Source organism: Bos taurus, chromosome 21, assembly GCF_002263795.3.
Source record: "Bos taurus isolate L1 Dominette 01449 registration number 42190680 breed Hereford chromosome 21, ARS-UCD2.0, whole genome shotgun sequence".
Classification (NCBI taxonomy): Eukaryota; Metazoa; Chordata; class Mammalia; order Artiodactyla; family Bovidae; genus Bos; species Bos taurus.
The window spans coordinates 49,014,364-49,040,105 of NC_037348.1; the positions used below are offsets into that span (position 1 = coordinate 49,014,364).

General features: G+C 40.2%; 1 protein-coding gene and 1 long non-coding RNA gene across 6 annotated transcripts in view; one reads left to right on the plus strand and one right to left on the minus strand.

Moving 5' to 3' along the window:
* Positions 1 to 1,055: 1,055 nt before the first annotated feature.
* Positions 1,056 to 25,742, plus strand: part of LOC101904185 (uncharacterized) — a 42,989-nt gene continuing 18,302 nt past the window's right edge. Inside the window, exons 1-3 of one of the 3 annotated variants that reach the window (XR_009492182.1) lie at positions 1,093 to 1,428; positions 1,539 to 1,692; positions 2,010 to 2,480. This is a non-coding gene — a long non-coding RNA (uncharacterized lncRNA). Of the gene's footprint in view, positions 1,429 to 1,538; positions 1,693 to 2,009; positions 2,481 to 25,742 lie in introns of those variants that run through there. The other 2 variants (XR_239182.5, XR_009492181.1) reach the window with 2 other exon arrangements.
* Positions 23,675 to 25,742, minus strand: part of SEC23A (SEC23 homolog A, COPII coat complex component) — an 80,899-nt gene continuing 78,831 nt past the window's right edge. For all 3 annotated transcript variants that reach the window (XM_005222100.5, XM_024981874.2, NM_001435085.1), the window contains one exon: positions 23,675 to 25,319. In XM_005222100.5, the coding sequence (XP_005222157.1) occupies positions 25,230 to 25,319 (90 nt within the window). In that variant the 3' untranslated portion in view covers positions 23,675 to 25,229. The remainder of the gene's footprint in view (positions 25,320 to 25,742) is intronic.

Below are 25,742 nucleotides of genomic sequence, written 5' to 3' on the forward strand. Positions count from 1 at the left end.
AATTAAATGTAATGTGTTATAGTTTCAAGATCAATGTGGAATCTGGTTTTGTGATTAGTCACTCAGTCATGTCCAACTGTTTGTGACCTCATGGACTGAAGCCTGCCAGGCTCCTCTGTCTATGGTGGTTCTCCAGGCAGGAATACTGGAGTGGGTTGGAATCTGGTTAACAACCTCCAAAAAGATGCTCCTATGTCTACCCTAATAACCCATGGAAATATAAAACTAAATCCACTGCACACACAATGAAGTGATCAATAACCTCATGCCACAATCAGTGGAATCAACACAAAGCCCAAGGCATTTGAAAATACACTGAGAAAAACCTTATGCTCTTCATCACACCACATACTCTGGTGTGAATCATGAAAAAGAAGCCACTTAAGGGAAAAAAAATACACGACCCAAAATTATTTTTAACCTTTAAAAAAACTTTTTATCGGAGTAACATATAGAAAAGTTTATGCATCATTAGGGTATATAGCTCAATGAATTTTCACTAACCAAACTCGTCTGTGTAACCAGCATACAGATCAACAGACAGAGTAATACCAGCTGCCCAGAGAGTTGCCTCAGGCTCCTGCCAACCACTAACCCCCACACCATGGTTTGTAGCTTTATTTAAAATTCAAAAAAGATATTTATAGTATCCCACTTTCAGTCGCCTAACTCAGAGTCCATAAAAATGAAGCCAGCGTGCCTAGAGCCTGTGCGCCACAGCAAGAGAAGCCATCGCAATGAGAAGGCTGTGCACGCCGCAACCAAGTCAGCCCCTGCTTTTCACAACTAGAGAAAGCCCCAGAGCAGCAACGAAGACCCGGCACAGCCAAAATACAAGTAAATAAGTAAAAAAGAACGTAGCAAACAGAGACGAAGCCGTCCATGCCCCTTGGGTGTTTTTCTATGTGTGAGACACAAAACCACACAGGACTCCCCTTCCCTTCCTCACTCCTCCAAATCTCTGCGTCCGGGCAGAGAGAGTAAACACCAGAAAGCAGTGGGACAATGAGTATGTGTACAGAGGCGAGGAGACGCATGAAGGGATGGGTGACATCCGCCTTCTCTGTGAACACCGAACTATTCGGCTATGAGCACCGAATGCTGAGGATTGAAGCTTGTGTGCACCGTAGCGATTCACACGTCACAGAATCAAGCATTAGAGACAAACGAACGGTACGTCAACTGAACAAATGCCCGCTTCGAAAAGGAAAACTGGGCTGAAAGCGCAATGCATCAACCTGCCCTTCACATGTCCTGTGAAAAAGAGATCATATCTAAATATCTTTGAACTGTATCAATACACCAATACGGTTTGTTAAAGATATGAGTGAGGAGGTAAGAAAAAGTCTACTCACCCTATCTGATGACAAACAAGGAGTTTGGATTCATCTCATTTTGTTCAAGGAAACAAAAGGAGAAAAACCCAACGTGAGTCTGTGAGGGGGGAAAAAATACAGGATAAAGAAAAAGAGAACAACATATATGAGAGCCCAGGAAAAACAGAGCTAATGTCTAAAAATAAACTCTTTATATTCCAGCAAAAAATTTCCAAATTCTGATTAGTCTTCAAGAACAATATAAAAAGACATCTGATCTAACGAGGAGAATCTGGACAAAGAAAGAGCAGGGTGAAATGAGAAGGTCAAGTGAATAGTTTTAAGGAAATTACAAGTACTATTGCACACTGTTCTGGTAAGTGGTCTGAAAATACCTACTAGACTTGATTATCTGTGTGCTCTATTAGTCAACAAACCTTCTAGTGGATATATAATATTTACCCTAAGAAATACCACAGAGTGCACCAGAATACAAATTTCAAGTTAATTATACTGTATTGGATACTGGAAACTTGCTTAGATTTCAGGTGCTCTAATCATTTTTAAAAATGAAACTATACAAGGGAACAATATGTTAATTAGCTTGACTGTGGTAATTCTTTCACTATGTATATATGTACATCGAATCATCATGGTATGTACCTTAAATATATATAATTTGTACTTTTTTAGAGAATGTTTAAAGCACCATTTTTTTAGTAGCCAAAAACCATAGTCAACCCAACTGTGTGGACCCAATCTAACCCCTGCAGACAGGGTAGAATGGCGCTGTACGTAACGATGAGATACCTACCATACAGAAACGAAAATGCAGCAGACGACACCTACTCACCCCAACACAGCTGAGTGCCACAAATACAGTGACTTATGGAAGGAGCCAAACAAACAATTCGCACCGGCTGATTTCTTGTACATAAAGTTAAAAAGCTAAACTGCTATATTTAGGGATGTATACGTAGGCTGCCAAACGATTAAAAAACAGAAAGCAAGGCAGTGATTACCGTCAAAGTCGGAAGACCACTACCTTTGAAAGGAACAAGGAGTTTGTCCCTAGGGATGGGGCATGTGGAGACTCCTGGGATGCCGCCATGTTCTGTTTCTAACCTCCTTCTTAGAGAATAAACTTTATTCTCTTAGAATTTCTCAGTGTGTGCATTTAGGATATATTCTTTTCTGTATGTGCATTACATTTCATGACAAAAAGTTTTGGAAACACATTAGCAAAATTAAAATCTAGGTTGAGAGAAAATGCAGGTGTGATAAAAAATGAGAATGAACTTGTATATCTTTTTTTTAGTATTTATTTATTTGGCTGTGCCAGGTCTTAGCTTCAGCATGTGGGATCTAGTTCCCTAACCCATAATCAAACCCAGGCCTGCTGCTGGGAGCACAGCGTCTTAGCTACTGGGCCACCAGGGAAGTTCCTGAACTTGTATACTCTTATGAAATATAAAACAATAAGACGTAACACGATGACAGCAGAAGAAAAAGAAAAGGAAAGATTGAAATGCAGACAACTGACATCTCTGGAAAAAAGCCCCAACAGACAGAAGGGAAAATCAAGTAAATAAACGAGTAACGTAAAATAGGTACTGAAGGCTTCCCAGGTGTCACTAGTAGTAAAGAACCCACCTGCCAATGCGGGAGATGTTAAGAGATGCAGGTTCAATCCCTGAGTCAGGAAGATCCGTGGAGCAACCCACTCCAGTATTCTTGCCTGGGAAATCCCACAGACAGAGGAGCCCACCGGGCTACAGTCCATAGGGTCCCAAAGAGTCAGACAATGGAAGGGACTTAGTAGAGCACAGAAGAGAACAGTAAGTACTGGGCTAAACATAGAAATTAACTCACTGAATGCTTGCAGTAACTCTATGAGGTTCAATACCGTCACTGGTTTCTTCCTCATGCTAGTGGGAAAACTGAAGCCTAACTTACCCAGGATCTTATGACTGGTAACTGGTAGGTAGGTAAGTGGCAGATAGAAACCTTAAACCTCTGTCTGTGAAGTACTAGAGCCAGTCCTCTGAAACACTATACAATACTGCCCCCTCTTTTTTCCTGTCCTGGATTAAAATAAAATGTACTGCAACACTCAAAGCCAAAAGATAGAGGAAAAAAAAATCCTTTAAAAGATTTAAGGAGAAATTCATTTTTCATTTGTTTATTTATTTGTTTGGGCATGATTTTCGGTTGGGTTTTTTTGTTCGTTTTTTCCAGAGTTCATTTAATCCAATTCTAACCATGAGCACTCATTACAAAAAGTATTTATTCAAACTAAACAGAATTAAAAATATAGATTTTCCTGAACCAACAACTATGAGTCATTTATTACAAAACCAGACGTATTCAATATTTACTACAGAGTCCAAACCTTATTTTAAAACAAAAAAAAAACTTTAAATAAGTCATGCTTGAATGGGGAAAAAAAACACCTTCTACTTAATGTTCTCTATAAAAGAAAGTCAAGTTTACCTTGGTACTAACTGGGAGTAGCAATCACAGGCTCTGGTTAGAAACACTAATTAATTTCTAGGTTCTTTGCCCTTGTTCTGCAGAATAAAGTACAAAGTAACCAACGACAATGGCCCTTAAATATTATGCTATTTTAGTTACTTTGTTCAGAATGTATGACCCCGTATGTTTTTTTTAACCCTCTTTTGCCGGAAAAGCCTTTCAAAGCATATCATGCATCTCTATAGGATATAACTAGGTTGTGAAACAATGAACAACCAAAGCCATCCTATATTTAGTACAAAACACCACTGGAGCCGAGCCTGGGCACAAGGCGCTGCTGCGGGTGGACATCAGCTACACTAAGACCTCCAGGCACCGGCCCGCGCTCCTGGTTGGCCGCAGGGACCACACGTGACCCACTTGCTGCCTGTGACCCACCTGCTGCACTAGCGGCACGTGGGGACTGCACGTGAGCTGTGCACAAGACCAGGACCTGAGACCCAGGAGCTGGGCGGGGCAGAGAGGGTCTTAGACCACGTCTTGGAGTGCAGGCGGCGGGTGGGCTGTGCAAGCGCAGCACCGACGGCCACTTCCGCACAGGCCTTCTGGCCACGGGGCTGCGGTCTCGGGGCGCCGGGAGGTACAGGTGCACAGAGCCCGGCTCCGTACACAGCCTCAGCCTTCCACAGAGCCCACTACTTCTCTGCGCCAGTCATCAACACGTGGGTCGTCCGCGTCATCAACACGTGGGTTGTGCTCGGCTTTTCGCCGAGCGCGCAAACCAAGTTAAGGAGTCGGCCAGACGGTGACCCTGCACAGTCGTCCCCCAGGGAACCCAGATGATCTTGAGTCAGGGGCCGGGTCCTCCACAAACCCTCTCTGCTCTCTCTTCACCTTCAGTGCTGGAGCCTGAAGGACAAAGCCCAGTCAGTGCAGAGGAGTTTGCTGGGGAAAAGGCAGCCACCCGAAGGGCCTCCTGGCCACCAGTGGTGCCAGTTCAGGGGCCAGGCCACTCTGAGGAGCACCATCAAGTGTGCATGGCCTTGTCTCTGCCCTGCGACACCTGAGGGGAAATTCATGGTAATCCAAGAATTTTATACACAACTGTTGACTAAGGGGGAAAAAAAAGCCTTAAATTTGATAATTGTGTTTTATTCTGAAGATATCCTGAGGACTTAAGCCAAGCTTTCAACTAGCTGGAATAGATTGCTCCAGCAGAAGTTCAAGAGGAGGTATGGTATATATAAGCTTTGCAACAAAAACCAGGTAGTTGGAACATCAAAAGATCACTGTTAATTAAAGAAAATCATACATCTGAAGTTAATGATTTTAGCACATTTCTCTGTAGGGGCAAGAGTCTGGGCTCATTGAAATCCTGTCTTTGATAGGCTGTCTAGGGTGGGTGTCCTGTTTTTGTCCATCCTGGATCCCCTCAGGGGGCACGGTTGGGCATGGCTGTAGTGGCCTCCCTCTTGATGGCCATGGCATCCTTCCTTTACTGGTATGGCAGGCAGCATTTCTCATCCATACACCCAAGCTGTTGCATACTTGTGAAAGCAATAAAACAGACTCGGGTGTTCCAGAAACTATACCCACTCATATTTTTAAAACCTTTTAAAAAAATATACATTTGAAAACCAATTTCAACTGGCCAAGAGAAGAAGCCTAGAAGGAGGTAAATATGAAGGAGGTAAAAATAGAAGTGTTCCAGAGCTCCAAAAATGGCTGAAAGATGGATTTAATCATCTAGGAAGAGTTTAAAAAGAGAAACTAAAGCAGTATCCAAACATTCCTGATGCTACAATTAAAAAGAAACATTTTTGAAAGAAAAAAATATTTTTAAAATTTGTATAATAATCCAAATTTTAAAACTCAGATTTCTTTAAGAAGAACTGGGTGGGTGAGAAGTAATAAGCAAGGAGAAGGTGGTGGTGGTTGTTTAGGTGCTAAGTCATGTCTGACTCTTTTGAGACCCCAGGAACTGTAGCCCACCAGGCTCCTCTGTCCACAGGATTTCCCAGATGAGAAAACTGGAGTGGGTTGCCATTTCCCTTCCAGGGGATCTTCCCAACCCAGGAATGGAACCTATGGCTTCTGCCACATCTCCTGCATTGCAGGCAGATTCTTTACCATTGAGCCCCCAGGGATCCTCAAGGAGAAGTTGGAGGGGAGTTTAAACTTCTCTAAACAGTAATCAAAGATATGGTTTTACTCTTTGGGAGTTACAGAAATGTAAATTTATGAATGCTTTTGAAAAACTTTGAAAGCTAAGTACCACTAGCAAAATTTAAATATGTGTGTGACTATCTCCGAAGGAAGATAAAAGCAAAGAAAATGAAATCCATATTTCAAAACAATGGAAACGCACAGAAATAGGAAAACAAAACATGAAACAAGATGACAGGTAACACCAAACATATTGAAGTCAGAGGGTTGCAGATCGAGTCCCAAACTGCTGAGTTTAAGAGCCCCATATAATATCAAGTGACATAAAAAGGAAAAAAGTAAAAGGGAAGGAAAATGTATGGGAAACAAGGGCACAGGAGAAAGAAGCAGTGATGAAAATATTAATAACTAATTAAGAGGAATATAAGGCCAAAAGCATTACATAGGATTGTTTTACATTAAAATAGGATTATTTTACGTTAATAAGTGATACAGTCCTTAGTATGTGTACAACAGTCAAATCTTTATATGCAAACTAGGATTGTATTGAAAACACACACAGGAAATATGTCCGTAGACATACCAGGATACATTTTCAGCAATGCAATAGTAGTAGAGAATTTTGACACTGTCTGCTTCCTGGCCAATCAGATATAGGCCAAAAAATAAAAAAAATAAAAAGGATAACATTTCAAGAAATACATAAGATCAACTTATTGGATATGTGTATCATATTATTTATACCACAAACCAAACACCAACTCCTATAAACCTCCTAAGTAAAACAAAAATCATTAAGATCAATTTAGAAATAGCCGAAATGAAAACACTACACATTAAAGAATACAGTATCAGCAACGAGGTACCCAGAGGAAAATATTCACTAACACTCAAAGAAAGCATCATAGTAAATGAGCTGAGAACTCCTAAGAAAGCAATAAAGCAAGACAAGGGTAAGCACAAAGGAATTAATAAGAGAATAAAGTAATGAAGATGAAAATAGAAAAATATCAGAATGATAACCCCAAAGATGGTTCTTTGAAATTAAAAAAAAAAAATAAAAGGACAAATTTCTGTTGGCTGTAATCAGAAAGCAAAGATAAAAAGTAGTTACAGAGGATCAAGAATCTAGATAAGAGAAACTTTTTAAAGTAAAAGATTTAAAGTATTGAAAATCTGGATCAAACAATGGAATACAGCTTCACACCAATTAGGCTAGCAAAAATCATAAAAATCCAACCAGTGTTGCACGTGTGTGGTGGATGTGCCGAGCGCTGCTTTGGTTTGGAGGGCAGGAAAGACCGGAGACATCAAGTAGTTCAAAAAGGTGCTTTTCCTTTGATCTGCTCCCAATGCAGCAAATAGTGCAAAGGGTATGATGCAGGTGGGTGGATGTGGCTGCCTGTAACTTCTCTTGCTTTTCGTGGTGGCACAGTAGAATTCCAGTCCACCAGGTTAGAGAAGTACAGACTGGAGGGATCCCTGATTTTTTTTGTACCCTAAGATACATTAAAATCCAGACAGGTTTTGCTTTGCAAGAAGTCAAGTTGCCTTGCTTGTGCTAATGTTCAGATTTCATTCCTTGACATTCCTGCTGTGCCAGCTCTGGGCCAGTCTCCTTGTCTGGGTCAATACACTTGCACTGTAGGATCCAGGTGTTTTCAATCACGTTGACTCAGGGGATTTGGGTGCCAAGGCACAACATGGCATAACTTCCAGAGTAACACCTAGTACTCTGATAGGTCTCTCATTTGTTTATTCATCCATTCATTTGTTAACCAAATATTTAACAGACTTTTATGTATCAAGCAATGGAATAAAGTCGGAGAATACAAAAACTTTGGGGGAAAATTACTGCCCTCATTAGAGACAGCACAATCTAGTGAGACAGACAGACACAGTTTAAAAAAAAAAAATTATCATATCAAATGTGCACAGGTAAGCTATGGGAGCAAGCCATGAGAAGAAAGGGAAGTCTTAAAGGACAAATACAGAGTGTTTGTCTTTCTCTGGCATAGTTCACATAGCATAATGCCCTCCACGTTCATTCATGTAGTTTCAAATGGCAAGATTTTTCTCTAAGGCTGAATAATATTTCTCTTTGTGTGTGTGTACATGTATATACATATTTTTCACATTTTCAACAATACTATATTGCATACTTATAATTGGCTAAGAGAACCGATCTCAATTTAAATCTTCTCAAGATAAAATTGTACATGCAATTGTAACTAGAGCTGATTTGTAAATTACTTAGCTTGATTATGGTGATATTTTCACATTTATCAAAACATCAAGCTGAATACTTTAAATATATACAATTTCATATGTCAAATATATCTCAATAAAATTGTTTTAAAAAACGAAAGAATAACTATGAATTTTCTAGCTAAAATAACTCCAGGCAGAGGCAGCCTGTCTTTTCTCCCTCCCACATCAGTCTCTGAATTCTATCCTTCTCATTACCCCTCTCCCAGCATCATCCCTCTTGCCTGCTGCTGCTGCTAAGTCGCTTCAGTCCTGTCCGACTCTGTGTGACCCCATAGACGGCAGCCCACTAGGCTCCTCTGTCCCTGAGATTCTTCAGGCAAGAATACTGGAGTGGGTTGCCATTTCCTTCTCCAATGCATGAAAGTAAAAAGTGAAAGTGAAGTCGCTCAGTCGTGCCTGACTCTTAGCGACCCCATGGTCTGGAGCCTACCAGGCTCCTCCATCCATGGGATTTTCCAGGCAAGAGTACTGGAGTGGGGTGCCATTGCCTTCTCTGAATTAGAGAAAGGAAATGCCTCAAAACTCAGAGAATAGCACAAGGCCCCTCACTCATAGCAAGTACTTCTCATCTGTCCTCCTTTTTTCAGGTATGACCTAAATCAAATCCCTTACGACTATACAGTGAAAGTGACAAATAGATTCAAGGGATTAGATCCGATAGAGTGCCTGAAGAACTATGGATGGAGGTTCGTGATATCGTACAGGAGGCAGTGATCAAGACCATCCCCAAGAAAAAGATATGCAAAAAGGCAAAATGGTTGTCTAAGGAGGCCTTACAAACAGCCATGAAAAGAAGCAAAAGGAAACGAGAAAAGGAAAGATATACCCATTTGAATGCAGAGTTCCAAAGAATGGCAAGGAGAAATAAGAAAGCCTTCCTCAGTGATCAATGCAAAGAAATAGAGGAAAACAATAGAATAGGAAAGACAACAGATCTCTTCAAGAAAATTAGAGATACCAAGGGAACTTTTCTTGCAAAGATGGCCACAATAAAGGACAGAAATGGTATGGACCTAACAGAAGCAGAAGATATTAAGAAGAGGTGGCAAGAAATCACAGAAGATCTATACAAAAAAGATCTTCATGACCCAGATATAACCACAATGGTGTGATCACTCACCTAGAGCCAGACAACCTGGAATGCAAAGTTAAGCATGCCTTAAGAAGCATCAGAACGAACAAAGTTAGTGGAGGTGATGGAATTCCAGCTGAGCTATTTCGAATCCTAGAAGATGATGCTGTGAAAGTGCTGCACTCAATATGCCAGCAAATTTGGAAAACTCAGCAGTGGCCACAGGACCAGAAAATGTCAGTTTTCATTCCAATCCCAAAGAAAAGCAATGCCAAAGAATGCTCAAACTACCACACAATTGCACTCATCTCACATGCTAGTAAAGTAATGCTCAAAATTTTGCAAGCCAGGCTTCAACAGTACGTGAACCATGAAATTCCAGATGTTCAAGCTGAATTTAGAAAAGGCAGAGGAACCAGAGATCAAATTGCCAACATCTGTTGGATCATTGAAAAAAGCAAGAGAGTTCCAGAAAAACATCTACTTCTGCTTCATTGACTATGCCAAAACCTTTGACTGTGTGGATCACAACAGACTGTGGAAAATTCTGAAAGAGATGGGAATACCAGACCACCTTACCTACCTCCTGAGAAATCTGTATGTAGGTCAAGAAGCAACAGTTAGAAATGGACATGGAACAACAGACTGGTTCCAAATCGGGAAAGGAGTACGTCAAGGCTGTATATTGTCACTGTGCTTATTTAACTTCAACGCAGAGTACATCATGAGAAATGCTGGACTGGATTAAACACAAGCTGGAATCAAGACTGCCAGGAGAAATATCAATAACCTCAGATACACAGATGCACCACACTTATGGCAGAAAGTGAAGAAGAACTAAAGAGCCTCTTGATGAAAGTGAAAGAGGAGAGTGAAAAAGTTGGCTTAAAACTCAACATTCAGAAAACTAAGATCATGGCCTCTGGTCTCATCACTCCATGGCAAATAGATGGGGAAACAGTGGAAACAGTGACAGACTTTATTTTTTTGGTCTCCAAAATCACTGCAGATGGTGACTGCAGCCATTAAATTAAAGATGCTTACTCCTTGGAAGAAAAGTTATGACCAACCTAGATAGCATATTCAAAAGCAGAGACATTACTTTGCCAACAAAGGTCCATCTAGTCAAAGCTGTAGTTTTTCCAGTAGTCGTGTGTGGATGTGAGAGTTGCACTATAAAGGAAGCTGAGCACTGAAGAATTGATGCTTTTGAACTGTGGTGTTGGAGAAGACTCTTGAGAGTCCCTTGGACTGCAAGGAGATCCAACCAGTCCATCCTAAAGAAAATCAGTCCTGAATATTCATTGGAAGGACTGATGCTGAGAAAGATCGAAGGCAGGAGGAGAAAGGGACAACAGAGGATGAGATGGTTGGATGGCATCACCAACCCAATGAACGTGAGTTTGAGTAAACTTCATGAGTTGGTGATGGACAGGGAAGCCTGGTGTGCTGCAGTCCATGGGATCGCAAAGAGTCAGACACGACTGAGTGACTGAACTGAACTGAGCCTTACCGACCTCCAGATTATTCACTCCGATCAGACATTGTCCTGCTTAAAATCTGCCATGGGATTCTCAGTGCCTTTAAAATCTAAACTTCTTAACCTGGCTTACATGGCCCCTCAATATATGGCCCATGTCTATCTCAGCTGTTTCATCTACTGTATTTTCCCAGTGGATTAATTTGGAGAAGCAGATATTGCCCAATTGAAATAACCCCCTAGACTCTCATGTTAGATTTTCTTGCAGTTCCAACAGTCTGTTTGCAACACATCCCTAATGTAACGCCCAGGCCTGGGAATTCACTGTATATTCTCAGTGATGGTGACAATGCTTGTAATAATGACAGTACTGGAAATTGACTATACCTCCATTTAAGTTAAAGAAATCAGGAGTCCGGGTAAAGAGGGAGAGGAAAGTAGGTGGGAGGTGGGTGGGAGTAAAGGAGGGATATCTAGGACATGTTTACGAGGTTGGGCACCTCAACTCAATACCAAAACACCCGCGGTGGAGGAGATAAGTAGTAGAGAGTTCTGGCAAGTGTAAATCCCAAATCAATAGGAGTTTGAGTCTTTGTTCCTGCCTGGAGTTCTATTCTAATAAGCAATTATAATGGAGGAGACAGCAGTGTGGATAAGGTCTATGAGAACGGCGCTTAACCCCTACTCAGGTGTACCTGGATGTAGGCAGAGAGCTAGAGAGAGCAACAGCAACTTTACTGAAGGATCCTGAAGTTACTTGAAAAATCACAAATCAGTATACCAAGCAAGAGGTCACTGCAGCATGGGGCAGTGATGGAAGCCCACAGCCAGTGGCCAAAGTGTGGACCGACTGAGTTTGGGAAGATCAGTAGGACCCCTGCGAGCAGGCGTGGGAGCTGGTCAGCAGGGGCTCCTGGCTGGGCTCTCCTGAAGCATCATCAAGAGAGACAGTCCACAAGATACAGGGGCCACAGGCAGCGAGGGGAAGGCTGATGACCAAACACCAAATGGAATGGCCTTCCAGCCGAGCCAGTGATGACCAAATGACACTTTGTTGGCTCAACTGGCCCCATACACTGAGAGCGAGGAAGAAATTGAGGAAAGGGGCAGACCACTCCAGATTGGTGGGTGACAGTTTTAATAAACAAGAAAATTTGCATGCAAGACTTGTCTTGGGTGCCCGCTAGATGAGCTGATCTCTTCACTCACCCACCAGAACCTTAAAAGCTTATACAGAGGCTTTAATTAGGTTCTGTCACTTTTTCAGTTCAGATGGTCTCATCAACACCTATTCTTTTAAGGCTGTGTCTTTGAAAGAGCCTCTAGTGTGGGAACAGTGGGCAGAGCATCATTCCAAGAACAGGGGCAGGGGTGAGGAGCATTAATTGTATTGGTCCAGTTCTCCATACAACTGGTAGTCACATCCTTTCAATGAGTTCCTCCCATACCCTTCCCTCATCTCAGGACTCCATAGAAGCTCCATAGGAACTTTTAATCACCCCCAGGGAAAACAGCAAAAATAAGTCGTGGATTCTAGGGCAAATTACCTGGACTTACTCAAGTCTATCCACTAAGTAGCTATGCCATCTTGCGTGAGTCAGTTGATCATTCTGTGCCTTCATTTCCTCATTGACAAAATGAAAATAATAATGGTGCCTGTCTCAGAGGTTATCCTTAGCACATGAAACAGTGCCTGGCACAAAGTGAGTGCTCCATTCGTTATTAATTACTATTAAGTTTGTTATTCAGTTGCAGTTCCTGGTGTATTTGTGTACAATCAGTATAATATAATCCATGTACTTTACCACTTATCAGCCATGAACACTTTTATAAGGCCTTTAAGTCTTAGTTACTTTATCTGTAAAAGGCAGATAATAACGTGGGGTGCCCAACAGACAATGAAGAGTCAGAGAGGAGTAAAGCCTCCCATGACAAGGATGGCAACCAACACTTCAGTTCAGTTCAGTTCAGTTCAGTCACTCAGTCGTGTCCGACTCTTTGAGACCCCATGAATCGCAGCACGCCAGGCCTCCCTGTCCATCACCAACTCCCGGAGTTCACTCAGACTCACATCCATCGAGTCGGTGATGCCATCCAGCCATCTCATCCTCTGTCGTCCCCTTCTCCTCCTGCCCCCAATCTCTCCCAGCATCAGAGTCTTTTCCAATGAGTCAACTCTTTGCATGAGGTGCCCAAAGTATTGCAGTTTCAGCTTTAGCATCATTCCTTCCAAAGAACACCCAGGGGCGATCTCCTTTAGAATGGACTGGTTGGATCTCCTTGCAGTCCAAGGGACTCTCAAGAGTCTTCTCCAACACCACAGTTCAAAAGCATCAGTTCTTTGGTGCTCAGCTTTCTTCACAGTCCAACTCTCACATCCATACACGACCACTGGAAAAACCATAGCCTTGACTAGACGGACCTTTGTTGGCAAAGTAATGTCTCTGCTTTTCAATATGCAACACTTACAGGGCATTTAATAAGCGCCAGGCACTGTTCTAAGCATACTACAGGCACTTGATCATTTAATGCTCACACAACCCTATGAGTAGGTACTGTAATTTTCCCCATCTTACACCTGAGAAGAAGGTTCAGAGTGATTAACGTGCCCAAAGTGATTCAGCTGGGGAGTGGCAAAGTTGGGACTCTAACCCATGCAGTCATGCTTCTAAACACCTCACTCGGCACCCTCTGTCCCCTGCGTGTGTGCTTAATATCAACACCCATGGATTCTTCTTCTTAAAAGAGATACACTATCCGTTTCCCCCTGTTTGCTAGATAGACAAACATTGATTATACAGAAGAAAAATAAAAGAGAAAGCACCTGTTAATCTAAACTCTGCTGGATTACTCCTGCTGGAAATAGCAAATGCTCAAACCTTGATGTTTAAAAATAGCTGAAACACCCACTATATCTAACATTTACCAAAGCTGTTTATCCCCACAGATCTCCACTCACATGATAAGTAATTCACTCGAGCATGGAAAGAGTCAGAGAATTTTTGACATTTTAGGATCTTCTACTAAATATAACTTTCTTACACAAATTCTCCTGGTTATGGTTATTGTGCTTTTGCTTAAAAAACGAACATCATACTTTAAATCTATATTTAGATGGTAACCAAATGAAACATGACTAAAATATTAAATATTCTGCAAGAAATTATAGGTCAAAAACGTGGTCAATCTGGAGATTTTAGGGTTATGTGTGACCTTGGAATCCCCTCCCAGTCTCTCTTAATTGTGCTGCAGAGTCCACAATTAATACTTTTTTTTTTTCACAATTGATACTTTTAAGAGAATTGATTTACAGAAATTTTTAAATTTTATGCATTTGTAATTTTCTTCTGGGAACTCTGTTTTTTAAAGTATTCCATGCGTGATGCGGAGATTAACTCAGACTTTGGAATTCTGTACACTTTCAATAAACTATTTTTTTACTCTGGGGGTCCCATTATTTTAGACAGGCGTAGGGATTAGCTGTCAAAAATCACACACTAAGGCATGGGCATTGATATTTTTTAAATCACAAAAAATAATTAGAAATGTCCAGAATTTAAAGTGGAGGAGAAATACTAAGAAAATGACTTGTTTCCAGTTATGTGGTAGCTGCTGCCCTCGTGTGGTGAAAAAGTGTTAGTGCCTTCAAGCTATTTTCACCTCTAACATTTCTCTGAAATGCTTTCCTTGTTATTTTTATTATGTCATTATTTTCTTCCCTTAGTCATTTTCTCTTTTGTTTATTGAAGGCCTAATAATATTAACATAAAAAAACCACAGTGAATTAAAATTTTCACACAATTCAACAACTAGTTCAGCAATTCTACAAATAAGTAGAAGGTGAAAATAATACAGAGAAATGTAATGACACAGCCCTTAACAGAAAAAAAAGCACAGAATAATTTTTTTCTCTTGACAAATTTGTTTTTCAGTCCTAAAATCTAATCGTAAGGAAGACGTGGCAGGAAATATTTTAGTATTAATCTCATTTAAGTACAAAAGTCAGAAATAAAGGACAGATACATTCTAATGTATGAATCATCTAACACACAGAAATTTTTCATTGATTATTTGAAATGAAATTATAATTTTCTTTACGAGAAGGATAAATGATAAAATACTTCATGTCTCCCTCCCTGCATATATCTGACTGGTAGGTTAGTTCTTTTTCTAACTTTCTAGAAACATCAGCAACTGATATTTTTAGCACAAGGCACTGCTCTATAAATAATTTTCATCCCTAGTCTACAGCACTTATGTAATCTACATAGTATTGCATATAAAGTGAGTGAACGGTTGTATCTCTGAGATATTTTTTAGCAACAATTACTGAGAAACACTTAGGTGTTAAACAAGGTGTCATAGACTTGTGCAAAGGAGCATCCAGTTTCAGCATGGACTCCCACCAGGGTGGGACTCTCGTCACTGAAACACCCTTCCCATGGTTACAGCCCACAGAGAAGCCCCACCAGCAGAGCAGACCCAGGGGGCAGAGGAGAACATAACCACCAACATTCTGCACAAAGCTGCACATCAGGTCACCACCTTAACAGGAAAAACAGACAGATGGCCTTGTCTAGCATTTGAGACGGAGAAGGCGATGGCACCCCACTCCAGTACTCTTGCCTAGAAAATCCCATGGATAGAGGAGCCTGGTGGGCTGCAGTCCATGGGGTCTCGAAGAGTCAGACACGACTGAGCGACTTCACTTTCACTTTTCACTTTCCTGCATTGGAGAAGGAAATGGCAACCCACTCCAGTGTTCTTACCTGGAGAATCCCAGGGACGGGGGAGCCTGGTGGGCTGCCGTCTATGGGGTCGCACAGAGTCGGACACGACTGAAGTGACTTAGCAGCAGCAGCAGCAGCATTTGAGAGGCAAATGTAGCCCTCCACTAGAATTCATGATAAAGATTTGTCTCTTCGGGTTTACTTTGAGCTGCTTATAAGCAAATCCTGTGACTTGGAATAAAGGTCCTAAAGTGAGAATTGTGTATCACAGACCAAACGCTGTGGAGGAAGAGGTGAACAGGTCGGACCCAGGAGGCAATCTCCAGGTCCTGGGAAAAGAGTATATGGAGACTAGAACTATTCCCAAGACATGCTGATTAGGAAGCTTCACTGAGAGAAGAACCAGAGACTGACAATGGAATTCTCTGTGTATGTATAGTTTATACTCTTCTTGTGGATAAATGTGAAACAGGTAACTTGCACTAAGATAACATAGATAGCAGAATACGTGAGCCGTAATAGAGACCACATGCAGAACTGTGAATGAAATGATGAATGCTTTCCACCTAGCAAGAATATGACTATTGTTAAGTGGGACTATGTCTATGAATTAAGAGAGATCCATTAGGTAGAAGTGACGCCCAAATTATCAACCTGCTAGGGTCTTCCTCAAGTGGTTGATGGATGGAAAATTACACACACTGAACAAGTTTAAAGGGACAGAGATAAAAATATAGTAGCTCTCAAAATTATGATTCACGATCCCTGCTCTTTCAATGCACTAATTATAAAGACGTGGAGTGCTGCTGCTGCTAAGTCACTTCAGTCGTGTCCGACTCTGTGCGACCCCATAGACGGCAGCCCACCAGGCTCCCCCGTCCCTGGGATTCTCCAGGCAAGAACACTGGAGTGGGTTGCCCTTTCCTTCTCCAATGCATGAAAGTGAAAAGTGGATTGAGTCTTGTGTAATTCCCATTACTCATCGATATTTTTTTTTGTTAGGAATCCTCTTGGACAGTGTTAGAAAGACATCCAAACCAGGTGAACCTTATCTGTTCCAAATGAGCAGATAAGGCATCTTCTGGGACTCAAATGTGCCAAATATCTCACTGTCTGATTAGTGTCCTCAATGCTGAATCCCTTTTCTTTCCAACAGGCAGTTGAAAAAGTAGTATCATCATTGTCACTGTGACCATTGTTTCACCAACAAGTTTAACTCTTTTTCAATATTGGGGATTTGGTGTAAGGGCACATTTGCAACTGGTTCAAGAATCCGCCTGCAACGCAGGAGACAGGTTCAATTCCTGGGTTGGTAAGATCCCCTGGAGAAGAAAGAGACAACCCACTCCAGTATTCTTGCCTGGAGAACCCCATGGAGCCTGGTGTGCTACAGTCCACAGGGTTCCAAAGAGTTGGACACAACTGAGCGACTGAACAGCAACGACGACAAAACATTTGGGAGTAAGGGTGAAAGGATTCCATAAAATAGCCAGGCTTCAAGATTCAAGGGCATCTAGGATCCCTACCCAGCCACGGCTCATGAACCTTCACCCTCTGGTTCTACAGTCAACATGCCTCTTCCACTCTTTGTTTCTTCTCTATCATTTTTCCTCTCATTACAGAACAGCTGCTGCTCTCTGAGTTTTCCTATTCAAATTTTAGAGGAGAGGAAGTATACATAGTCTAATTAATTGCCAGTATCCGTACTGGGATATCCTTATGCTTGCTCCTTGGAAGAAAAGCTATAACCAACCTAGACAGCATATTAAAAAGCAGAGACATTACTTTGTCAACAAAGGTCCGTCTAGTCAAAGCTATGGTTTTCCCAGTAGTCATGTATGGATGTGAGAGTTGGACTATAAAGATAGCTGAGCACCAAAGAATTGATGCTTTTAAACTGTGGGGTTGGAGTGTCCCTTGGACTGCAAGGAGATCCAACCAGTCCATCGTAAAGGAAATCAGTCCTAAATATTCATTGGAAGGACTGATGCTTAAGCTGAAACTCCAATACTTTGGCCACCTGATGTGAAGAGCTGACTCATTTGAAAAGACCCTGATGCTGGGAAAGATCGAAGGCAGGAGGAGAATGGGATGACAGAGGATGAAATGGTTGGATGGCATCACCGACTCGATGGGCATGAGTTTGAGCAAGCTCCAGGAGTTGGTGATGGACAGGGAAGCCTGGCATGCTGCAGTCCATGGGGTTGCAAAGGGTTGGACACGACCTAGCAACTGAACTGAACTGATCCTTACTGGGAAAACTTTTTCATGCCAAATCACTTTATAGGTTAGCAGCCAGTCTGCACCTTAGAGATGCCTTTAAATGATCCCACGCCTTTGTTTAAGGAAGAAACTGGGACTGACTGCTTATCTCGGCAGAGGGGCTGCAAGCAGAGGACTTCCTGAGTGTTACAGGCGTGCTGATTGATAACGTCTAGAATGCCATCTCAAGGATTTGGTTTTCTTACCCTGTAGTGGCAACCTTAGATTTTATTTATGAGTGGGTTTTATCTATGACAGGTGCAGAGCCATATATAACATGTAGCATGGCTACTTCATTATTAAAAATATTTTGTGATTATATTCTTAATAAATAAAAGTAAACTCTGGTCATATTTTAACATATCTCTTTTCAGCCATCACCGTTTCATGATCTATTTAATCATAAGAAATCCTTGCAGTGTTCCACATAACTATTGTTTTGTGGAAGGTCTTTCAGAAAGGTGGAGATTTGTTTGAATCCAGTTAATTTCATTAGACAGCTGGACAGCTAATGTTATGGACATATGGACTTAAAACTGAAAGGTGCAGATGGAGAAGCAGATGTAGCTGTCTCCCATAGAGGCTGAGTAAGCACAAGGGGCGCCATGAATGTTCTTGCCAGAGAACCTGTAATAACAAAGCATGAGCTCCCTGAAACCATGCTGGACTTTAGACTCCAAATGGAAACTAATCATTAGAGTCATTTACAACAAGCCACATCAAAAGCTGTATGATACTCAATAAGTGAATGTAATTGAAAATGCTACTGTAAATAAATATATAAGAAGATGACAGAGTGGGAGGTGGGAGGGAGGTTCGAGGGGGAGGGGACATCAGTATACCTATGGCTGATTCGTGTTGATATACGGTAGAAACACAATATTATAAAGCAGTTATCCTCTAGTTGAAAATAAATTCAAAGAAATAAAATTTTTAAAAAGATGATGTAATATACACAGAACGGTAGTCTGTTGGTGTAAAGACTGCTCAGACTGTTGAGTTTATTTTTCTAATTGCATGAATATCCACGTCTGTCTAATCCATAATGGTTGTCTAGTGTGTTAACTGCTCAGTCATGTCTGACTCTTTGCGACCCCACAGACTATAGCCTGCCAGGTTGTCTGTCCATGGGATTTCCCAGGCAAGAATACTGGTGTGGGTTGCCATTCCCTTCTCCAGGGTATCTTCCTGACCCAGAAATTGAACCCAGGTCTCCCGCATTGCAGGCAGGTTATAATCTGAGCCACCGGATATCCATGTCTATCTAACCCATAATGGTTGTCTAAGCAACTAATAAATATACCTCAGTTCAGTGCAGTTCAGTCGTGTCCGACTCTTTGCGACCCCATGAATCCCAGCATGCCAGGCCTCCCTGTCCATCACCAACTCCCGGAGTTCACTCAAACTCATATCCATCGAGTCGGTGATGCCATCCAGCCATCTCATCCTCTGTCATCCCCTTCTCCTCCTGCCCCCAATCTCTCCCAGCATCAGAGTCTTTTCCAATGAGTCAACTCTTCGCATGAGGTGGCCAAAGTACTGGAGTTTCAGCTTTAGCATCATTCCTTCCAAAGAACACCCAGGACTGATCTCCTTTAGAATGGACTGGTTGGATCTCCTTGCAGTCCAAGGGACTCTCAAGAGTCTTCTCCAACACCACAGTTCAAAAGCATCAATTCTTCGGGGCTCAGCTTTCTTCACAGTTCAACTCTCACATCCATACATGACTACTGGAAAAACCATAGCCTTGACTAGACGGACTTTTGTTGGCAAGGTAATGTCCCTGCTTTTCAATATGCTATCTAGGTTGGTCATAACTTTCCTTCCAAGGAGTAAGTGGTTTTTAATTTCGTGGCTGCAGTCACCATCTGCAGTGATTTTGGAGCCCCCAAAAATAAAGTCTGCCACTGTTTCCACTGTTTCCCCATCTATTTCGCATGAAGTGATGGGACCAGATGCCATGATCTTAGTTTTCTGAATGTTGAAATATACCTAGTGAAGAACATTTCATAACATGCCTTCGCTTGCACAGTCCTAAAAAATGGGAGGCATCTTCCCTAAAATAAATAAAGCTATTCCAAAGTCTATTACTCAGAATCTTATTTTCTCAACACCTTTATCCAAATATAGAAGCTGATTCCAGGTATTACCAAAACCCAAGATTCAATGAACACATTCTCTTCAGGTACATGATACTGTACTCCCATTAATATTTCAGTAACTTAATAACCTTTGTAATAGAAATACTTACTTGCTGAAAAGAGATATTTGATAAATCAGTTGGCTTAATGTTCTCATTAAAAATAGAATTTTAGAATGATACATTTCAAGAGATCAGACAGGATGGAATAACCTGGGCTCAGCAGAGGAGGACTGTGTCTGACTCTGTACTCCCCACTTACCTTGTTAGTACTTAGTCAATGTCTGCATTTTATCATCACCAGGTGATTGCTATGCCTGGTCAAGCTTGAGAAGCACTGTGCTATGATTCTCTCATCTCCATTGAGTTTTTCTTCCCAGATGTTTTCAAACACACAAATAACTTGACCTGTCAACATCTCACAAGGATTTTATGAAGATTAATTTTCTGCAGATTAAGTTGTTTTTAAATTGCCTTCATGACAGGTACTATCAGCCCTAAACCAGTAAATCTAGTGAAATGTGATCCTCACTCATTAGAGGTTCTTCAATCACAACGCTTATCACTTCAAATGATGTCTTTACTGTAACTCCTAAGTAATCTACACATTTGTTATCCTTAGAAAAATGTCTAACCCTTCCAGAAATTGTTGATTTTATGGATTTCCCTGTTTTGCTAAAACAAACAGTGCAGTCCTCAGACAAGTTTAAATGTACACATAGCATCCTTCTGTGGCTGCTTCACCCTGTTAAGGCAGCTGAGCAAGATCCTGACACAGATCAGAAAACAATTCTTCCCAGCAGCAGCTCAGGCCACATTTTCCCTAGGAAACAGATTCGCACCCCCTGGCTTTTCATGCCCTTCTCTCTACCTAGAAGTGTACTCTGATTACAGGGCTCTGCTGGGAAGTAGGTACATGATGTCCTGCTTGGAAAGTGTATTTCTGAAGTAGCACAGACTTCCTGCATTACGGGCTGCCCCACTCTCATTTAATGACAATATCAGAGGGCCAGATGGCTTTGTAGGTCAATGGTTATAGTCCTCAGAATGTGTTGTGTAAAACAGATTTAAATGTTCGCCATCAAATTCTGGTCAAGGCTTCTTTTTGGTATGTCACATATTAATCCTTCCCAGTTCACTATCTTTTCTTTAAAGGTGTAAGTCACTTGTAGGGTTCAGCAATCTACGCTCTCCTGTCTTAACTGACACTGCAAGTGATCTACAGAGGTCAATCAACCAACAGGGATATTGTGAGGGAATTCTTGAACTGGGTAAGGAAATAGGATTTAATGATCTCAACGGACTCCTTTAACTATAATTTCTCAACTTTGTAAGTACTTCTATGTTCATAAGGAGTAAGTATATGATTTTAACATCAACTTTTCCCTGAAATTCATTAGAGAATAAATTTTAGATGCCTTGGTAATTATACAACTAAACAATTATGCTTAATTGGCCTGGAACAAAAAATTTGAATAATTGTTCATTTAAGATCTCCATTAAAAAACTATTCAGAAGATGAGCTGATAGTCAATTTCCTTCTTTGCTTTCGAAATGCATTTAAGACTTTCAACGCTTATTATCCTTTTGGTTTTGGTTTTATGAAGCATCACCTCCATTTATTTTCTATCTCATTAAAATTCTTATTTTACCTTTATTTCCTTTCTCCTTCTTTCCTTAGATATATTTGTTGTTCATTTTCATTGAGTTGAATACAAAGTTCATTTATTTTCAATCTTTTTTCTCCAGTTGCCTTTAAAACAATATATCCCTCTAATAATTTTTTTTCCATACCACAAGTTTTGAAAGAGTACTTTTATTGTTCAATTCTAAATATTTTATAATTTTCATTGAAATTTCTTATATAACTCATGAGAAAATAATCTTGTTTCCAAGGACAGCAGTGTAACAAAGTCAGAGCACTTGGTTTGAGTTTTATTGCCATATGCCAGCAATTCCAAATAATATCAGTGATAAAATACTCCAGCTTGAAACAATTTTTATTGGTCTACAGTCTATACAATTGCTATGGCTACCTCTGAGTCATAATATGTGTGTAATTTTCTGATTATTACATTGAGACAGTGAAGAGGAACTAAAAAGCCTCTTGATGAAAGTGAAAGAGTGAAAAAGTTGGCTTAAAGCTCAACATTCAGAAAACTAAGACCATGGCATCTGGTCTCATTACTTTATGGCAAATACATGGGGAAACAGTGGCTGACTTTATTTTGGGGGGGCTCCAAAATCCCTGCAGATGGTGACTGCAGCCATGAAATTAAAAGACTCCTTGGAAGGAAAGTTATGACCAACCTAGATAGCATATTAAAAAAGCAGAGACATTACTTTGCCAATAAAGGTCCATCTAGTCAAGGCTATGGTTTTTCCAGTGGTCATGTATGGACGTGAGAGTTGAACTGTGAAGAAAGCTGAGCCCCGAAGAATTGATGCTTTTGAACTGTGGTGTTGGAGAAGACTCTTGAGAGTCCCTTGGACTGCAAGGAGATCCAACCAGTCCATTCTGAAGGAGATCAGCCCTGGGTGTTCATTGGAAGGAATGATGCTAAAGCTGAAACTCCAATACTTTGGCCATCTCAAGCGAAGAGTTGACTCACTGGAAAAGACTCTGATGCTGGGAGGGATTTGGGGCAGGAGGAGAAGGGGATGACAGAGGATGAGATGGCTGGATGGCATCACCGACTCAATGGATGTGAGTTTGAGTAAATTCTGGGAGTTGGTGATGGACAGGGAGGCCTGGCGTGCTGTGATTCATGGGGCTGCAAAGAGTCAGACACGACAGAGCAACTGAACTGAACTGAACTACCTATCCTTTCATAAACACTGTATTTGTCCCATACTCAGAACTTAATTCAGAGAAACCCCATACAATCCAGTCCCAACACCCACACACCCTTGCCTTTGGAAGGTTAAATTAGTAACAGTTTTTGAATCAGTTTGTCTCCCTTGAAGAGATTTTTTTTTTTTTTTGGTCTTCAATATCCATTGGTCAAAGTATCCTAGTGTTTAAACAGTAGGTTCAATAAACAGTGGTAATTACAAAGATGAAGAAACAATTCACTCAGTCTTTATATGGCCACCCAGAGTTTTTGTTTGGGGTTAAATTTTAAAACAGTGAAACAGTGTGAACTTTGAGGTGTAATCTTTTTTGTAAGTGCAAATTTTAGTGTACACATGGAAACCTTTAATGAGTTTTAGTATCTTTACAATTAAAACTTTCTTTTTGAACTGTTTTAAAACTAAAGGACTGACCAAGAAAATAAAACATGACATTAATAGCACAATTTAGAAATTTTTCTTGGTGCAAAGTTTTAGATGAGGTTGATCAGAAATTAAAATAGTTGCAGTCTAAACAGAACTAAACAGTGTACAGTAAAACATTTTTTAAATTGCTCCTCCATTTTTAAATTGTGAAGAGCAGCACACAGCAGTTGTAGAGAAGACTATCAGCTATGCAGTGACAAAAATATAAGATATGCATTTACATTGAATAATCAAATTTGAAGAATGCCAGGAAAGCAACAAAAAGATGTTGGTCTTAAATGATCAAAGAAATTAAAAGAGCAATGTTCAAATGCCTTGATCATCTTCACCATAAAAGGACCTTTGTTCTAAATCAATGGATCAAATAATGTCAATGTTCACCAGCATTGAGGTATCTGTTCTCATTTTTGCAAAAGAAAAATTTTGGAGGATTTTTATCAGATTTAAAAGGAATTTATCTTGAATTAAAACTCAATAAAGCTGTTTTTTCTTTAAATAAGTGACTTTTTAATCCATCAATAGCAGGTTTTATAAATGCTCTACTTTTACACTCGGCTTTTCAGGCTTACTAGATTTCAAAATAAGCGGGAAAACAGAGCAAATGTATATTTTATTGGTATTCAGACCTATCATAGTTCAAATAAAATGGAATAGAGCAATTTATTTACTCTAATCAAATAAAACATACAAACAATTCATTTAAAGTATCTGTTTTCCCATCAAATGATTGTGTTCATGCAAATACAATCATTGCAGTCCTTCTAAGCCCATATAGTAGCACCACCTTTTATTGCAGTACTTGATGTAAATTTCATTGTCAAACATATCTGGCTTTAGCAATGTAAACATCTGCTACAAGTAAACTTTAAAAGGTAAAAGTGAATGATACTAATGAATAAATCAAAAGAGAACTGAGCATCATCACATGATAAAATTCAACAAAATATTAGATAATACTGTTTCAATAAGAACTACAACTGTTCACGAAATGGAAGCAAAAACAGAAAGTAGTGTGTAAACTCCCAAGAGTTTAAAATACTGAAGGATATAATATAAAACTTACCTCAGAAAAACAAAAGGAAATAACAAAAGCATGCAGTGAATATTAAATTTGGTTTAGAAGTTACAATAGTCTTTTTACTGCAAAGCCTTTCTAAAATGTACTGTGACGAAACTATTTCTTTTCTATTTCCCTTTATTAAAAAAAATATGTTTAATCACATAGTTGGGTCCTTTGTGGGAATTTCACATGTTATCAATTATGGAACTGTCATCCAAAAAAACTTTCATCTCTAAACTATTTTTTTCAAATGACGAAAAACATTAAATTATCTTCATGAAAATTACCATATATAAAGTCAAATAATTCCTAAACAAGTCATCATAAAAATAAATCTGCCTTAACAGAGTAAGTACAGAAGAAGTGTATACATAAGTGCTGAATATCATGGAAAAATATTCAATGAATAGGCAAAAATGTTCACATTTATCATTACTGTTGATGATTTTGTTTACTTTCTGGTTAAAATTAAGAAACAAGTTTTCACAAAGTCAGGAACATTCAGTGCCACTTGGAATTTGTCTGCAACATACAAATGAGTTATATCCCTGCAATGCAAGGCAGACGCTATTTTTACTTTTTAACATAATTAAGTTATAAAGCATCACCAACTAGATAGGACATGAGTTTGAGTGAACTTGGGGAGTTGGTGATGGACAGGGAGGCCTGGCGTGCTGCGATTCATGGGGTCGCAAAGAGTCGGACACGATTGAGCGTCTGAACTGAACTGAAGTTATAAAGACCTCAAATTTCTAAAACCAGTTATAATACTGTGGCAAGGAAAACAAATTTGTTCGTATTGCTCTTATACTCTAGCTTAATCTACAAACATGAACATTTTTCCAAATGCTGTCTCAAACCATACTAATACAAAAAGAGTCTACAGAGATCTCTGTTGATTTCCACAGATTAACTGAAAAGAAGAGAAAAAAGAAACAAATACTATTTCATCTTCTCAATCTTATTAAGTTCAGCACATCAAGCAGCACTTGACACAGCAAGTTTTTTCAAGTGATCCATAAACACTTGCAAACTAACATCATCTGTGAGAATCGGCGCTCCAGACTCCTAGAAGAAAACAAAGATATTCGCTATAATCAAAAACAAAGGATAAAATGTATAAGCAAATGTGTAAAAAAAAATAGACAAGGAAATCATTTTAAGCAGAATAATGTCTATGTTCTTGTATAATAAAGAATCTGACTGGTCTTTGTCCCAGATTCCTGAGGGGGGAGACTACATCCTTGGAATTACCCGACAGCAGCATCTGTTATTCATGAGCCCTTCAGATCACACTAGAGTTTATGCTGTGAGATGAGATGACTCAGGATAGGGACCAGTCACCAAAAAGATCAACCATGTAATTAGATGGCTGGGCTTTAAGAGAGCCTGACCTCCAGGGAGGAAGGGATGGTGTGGGGGCAGTGGGGGGCTAGATTTTCAATCAATCATACAAAACAAAGGCAAAGGCAAAAAAAAAAAAAACCCACT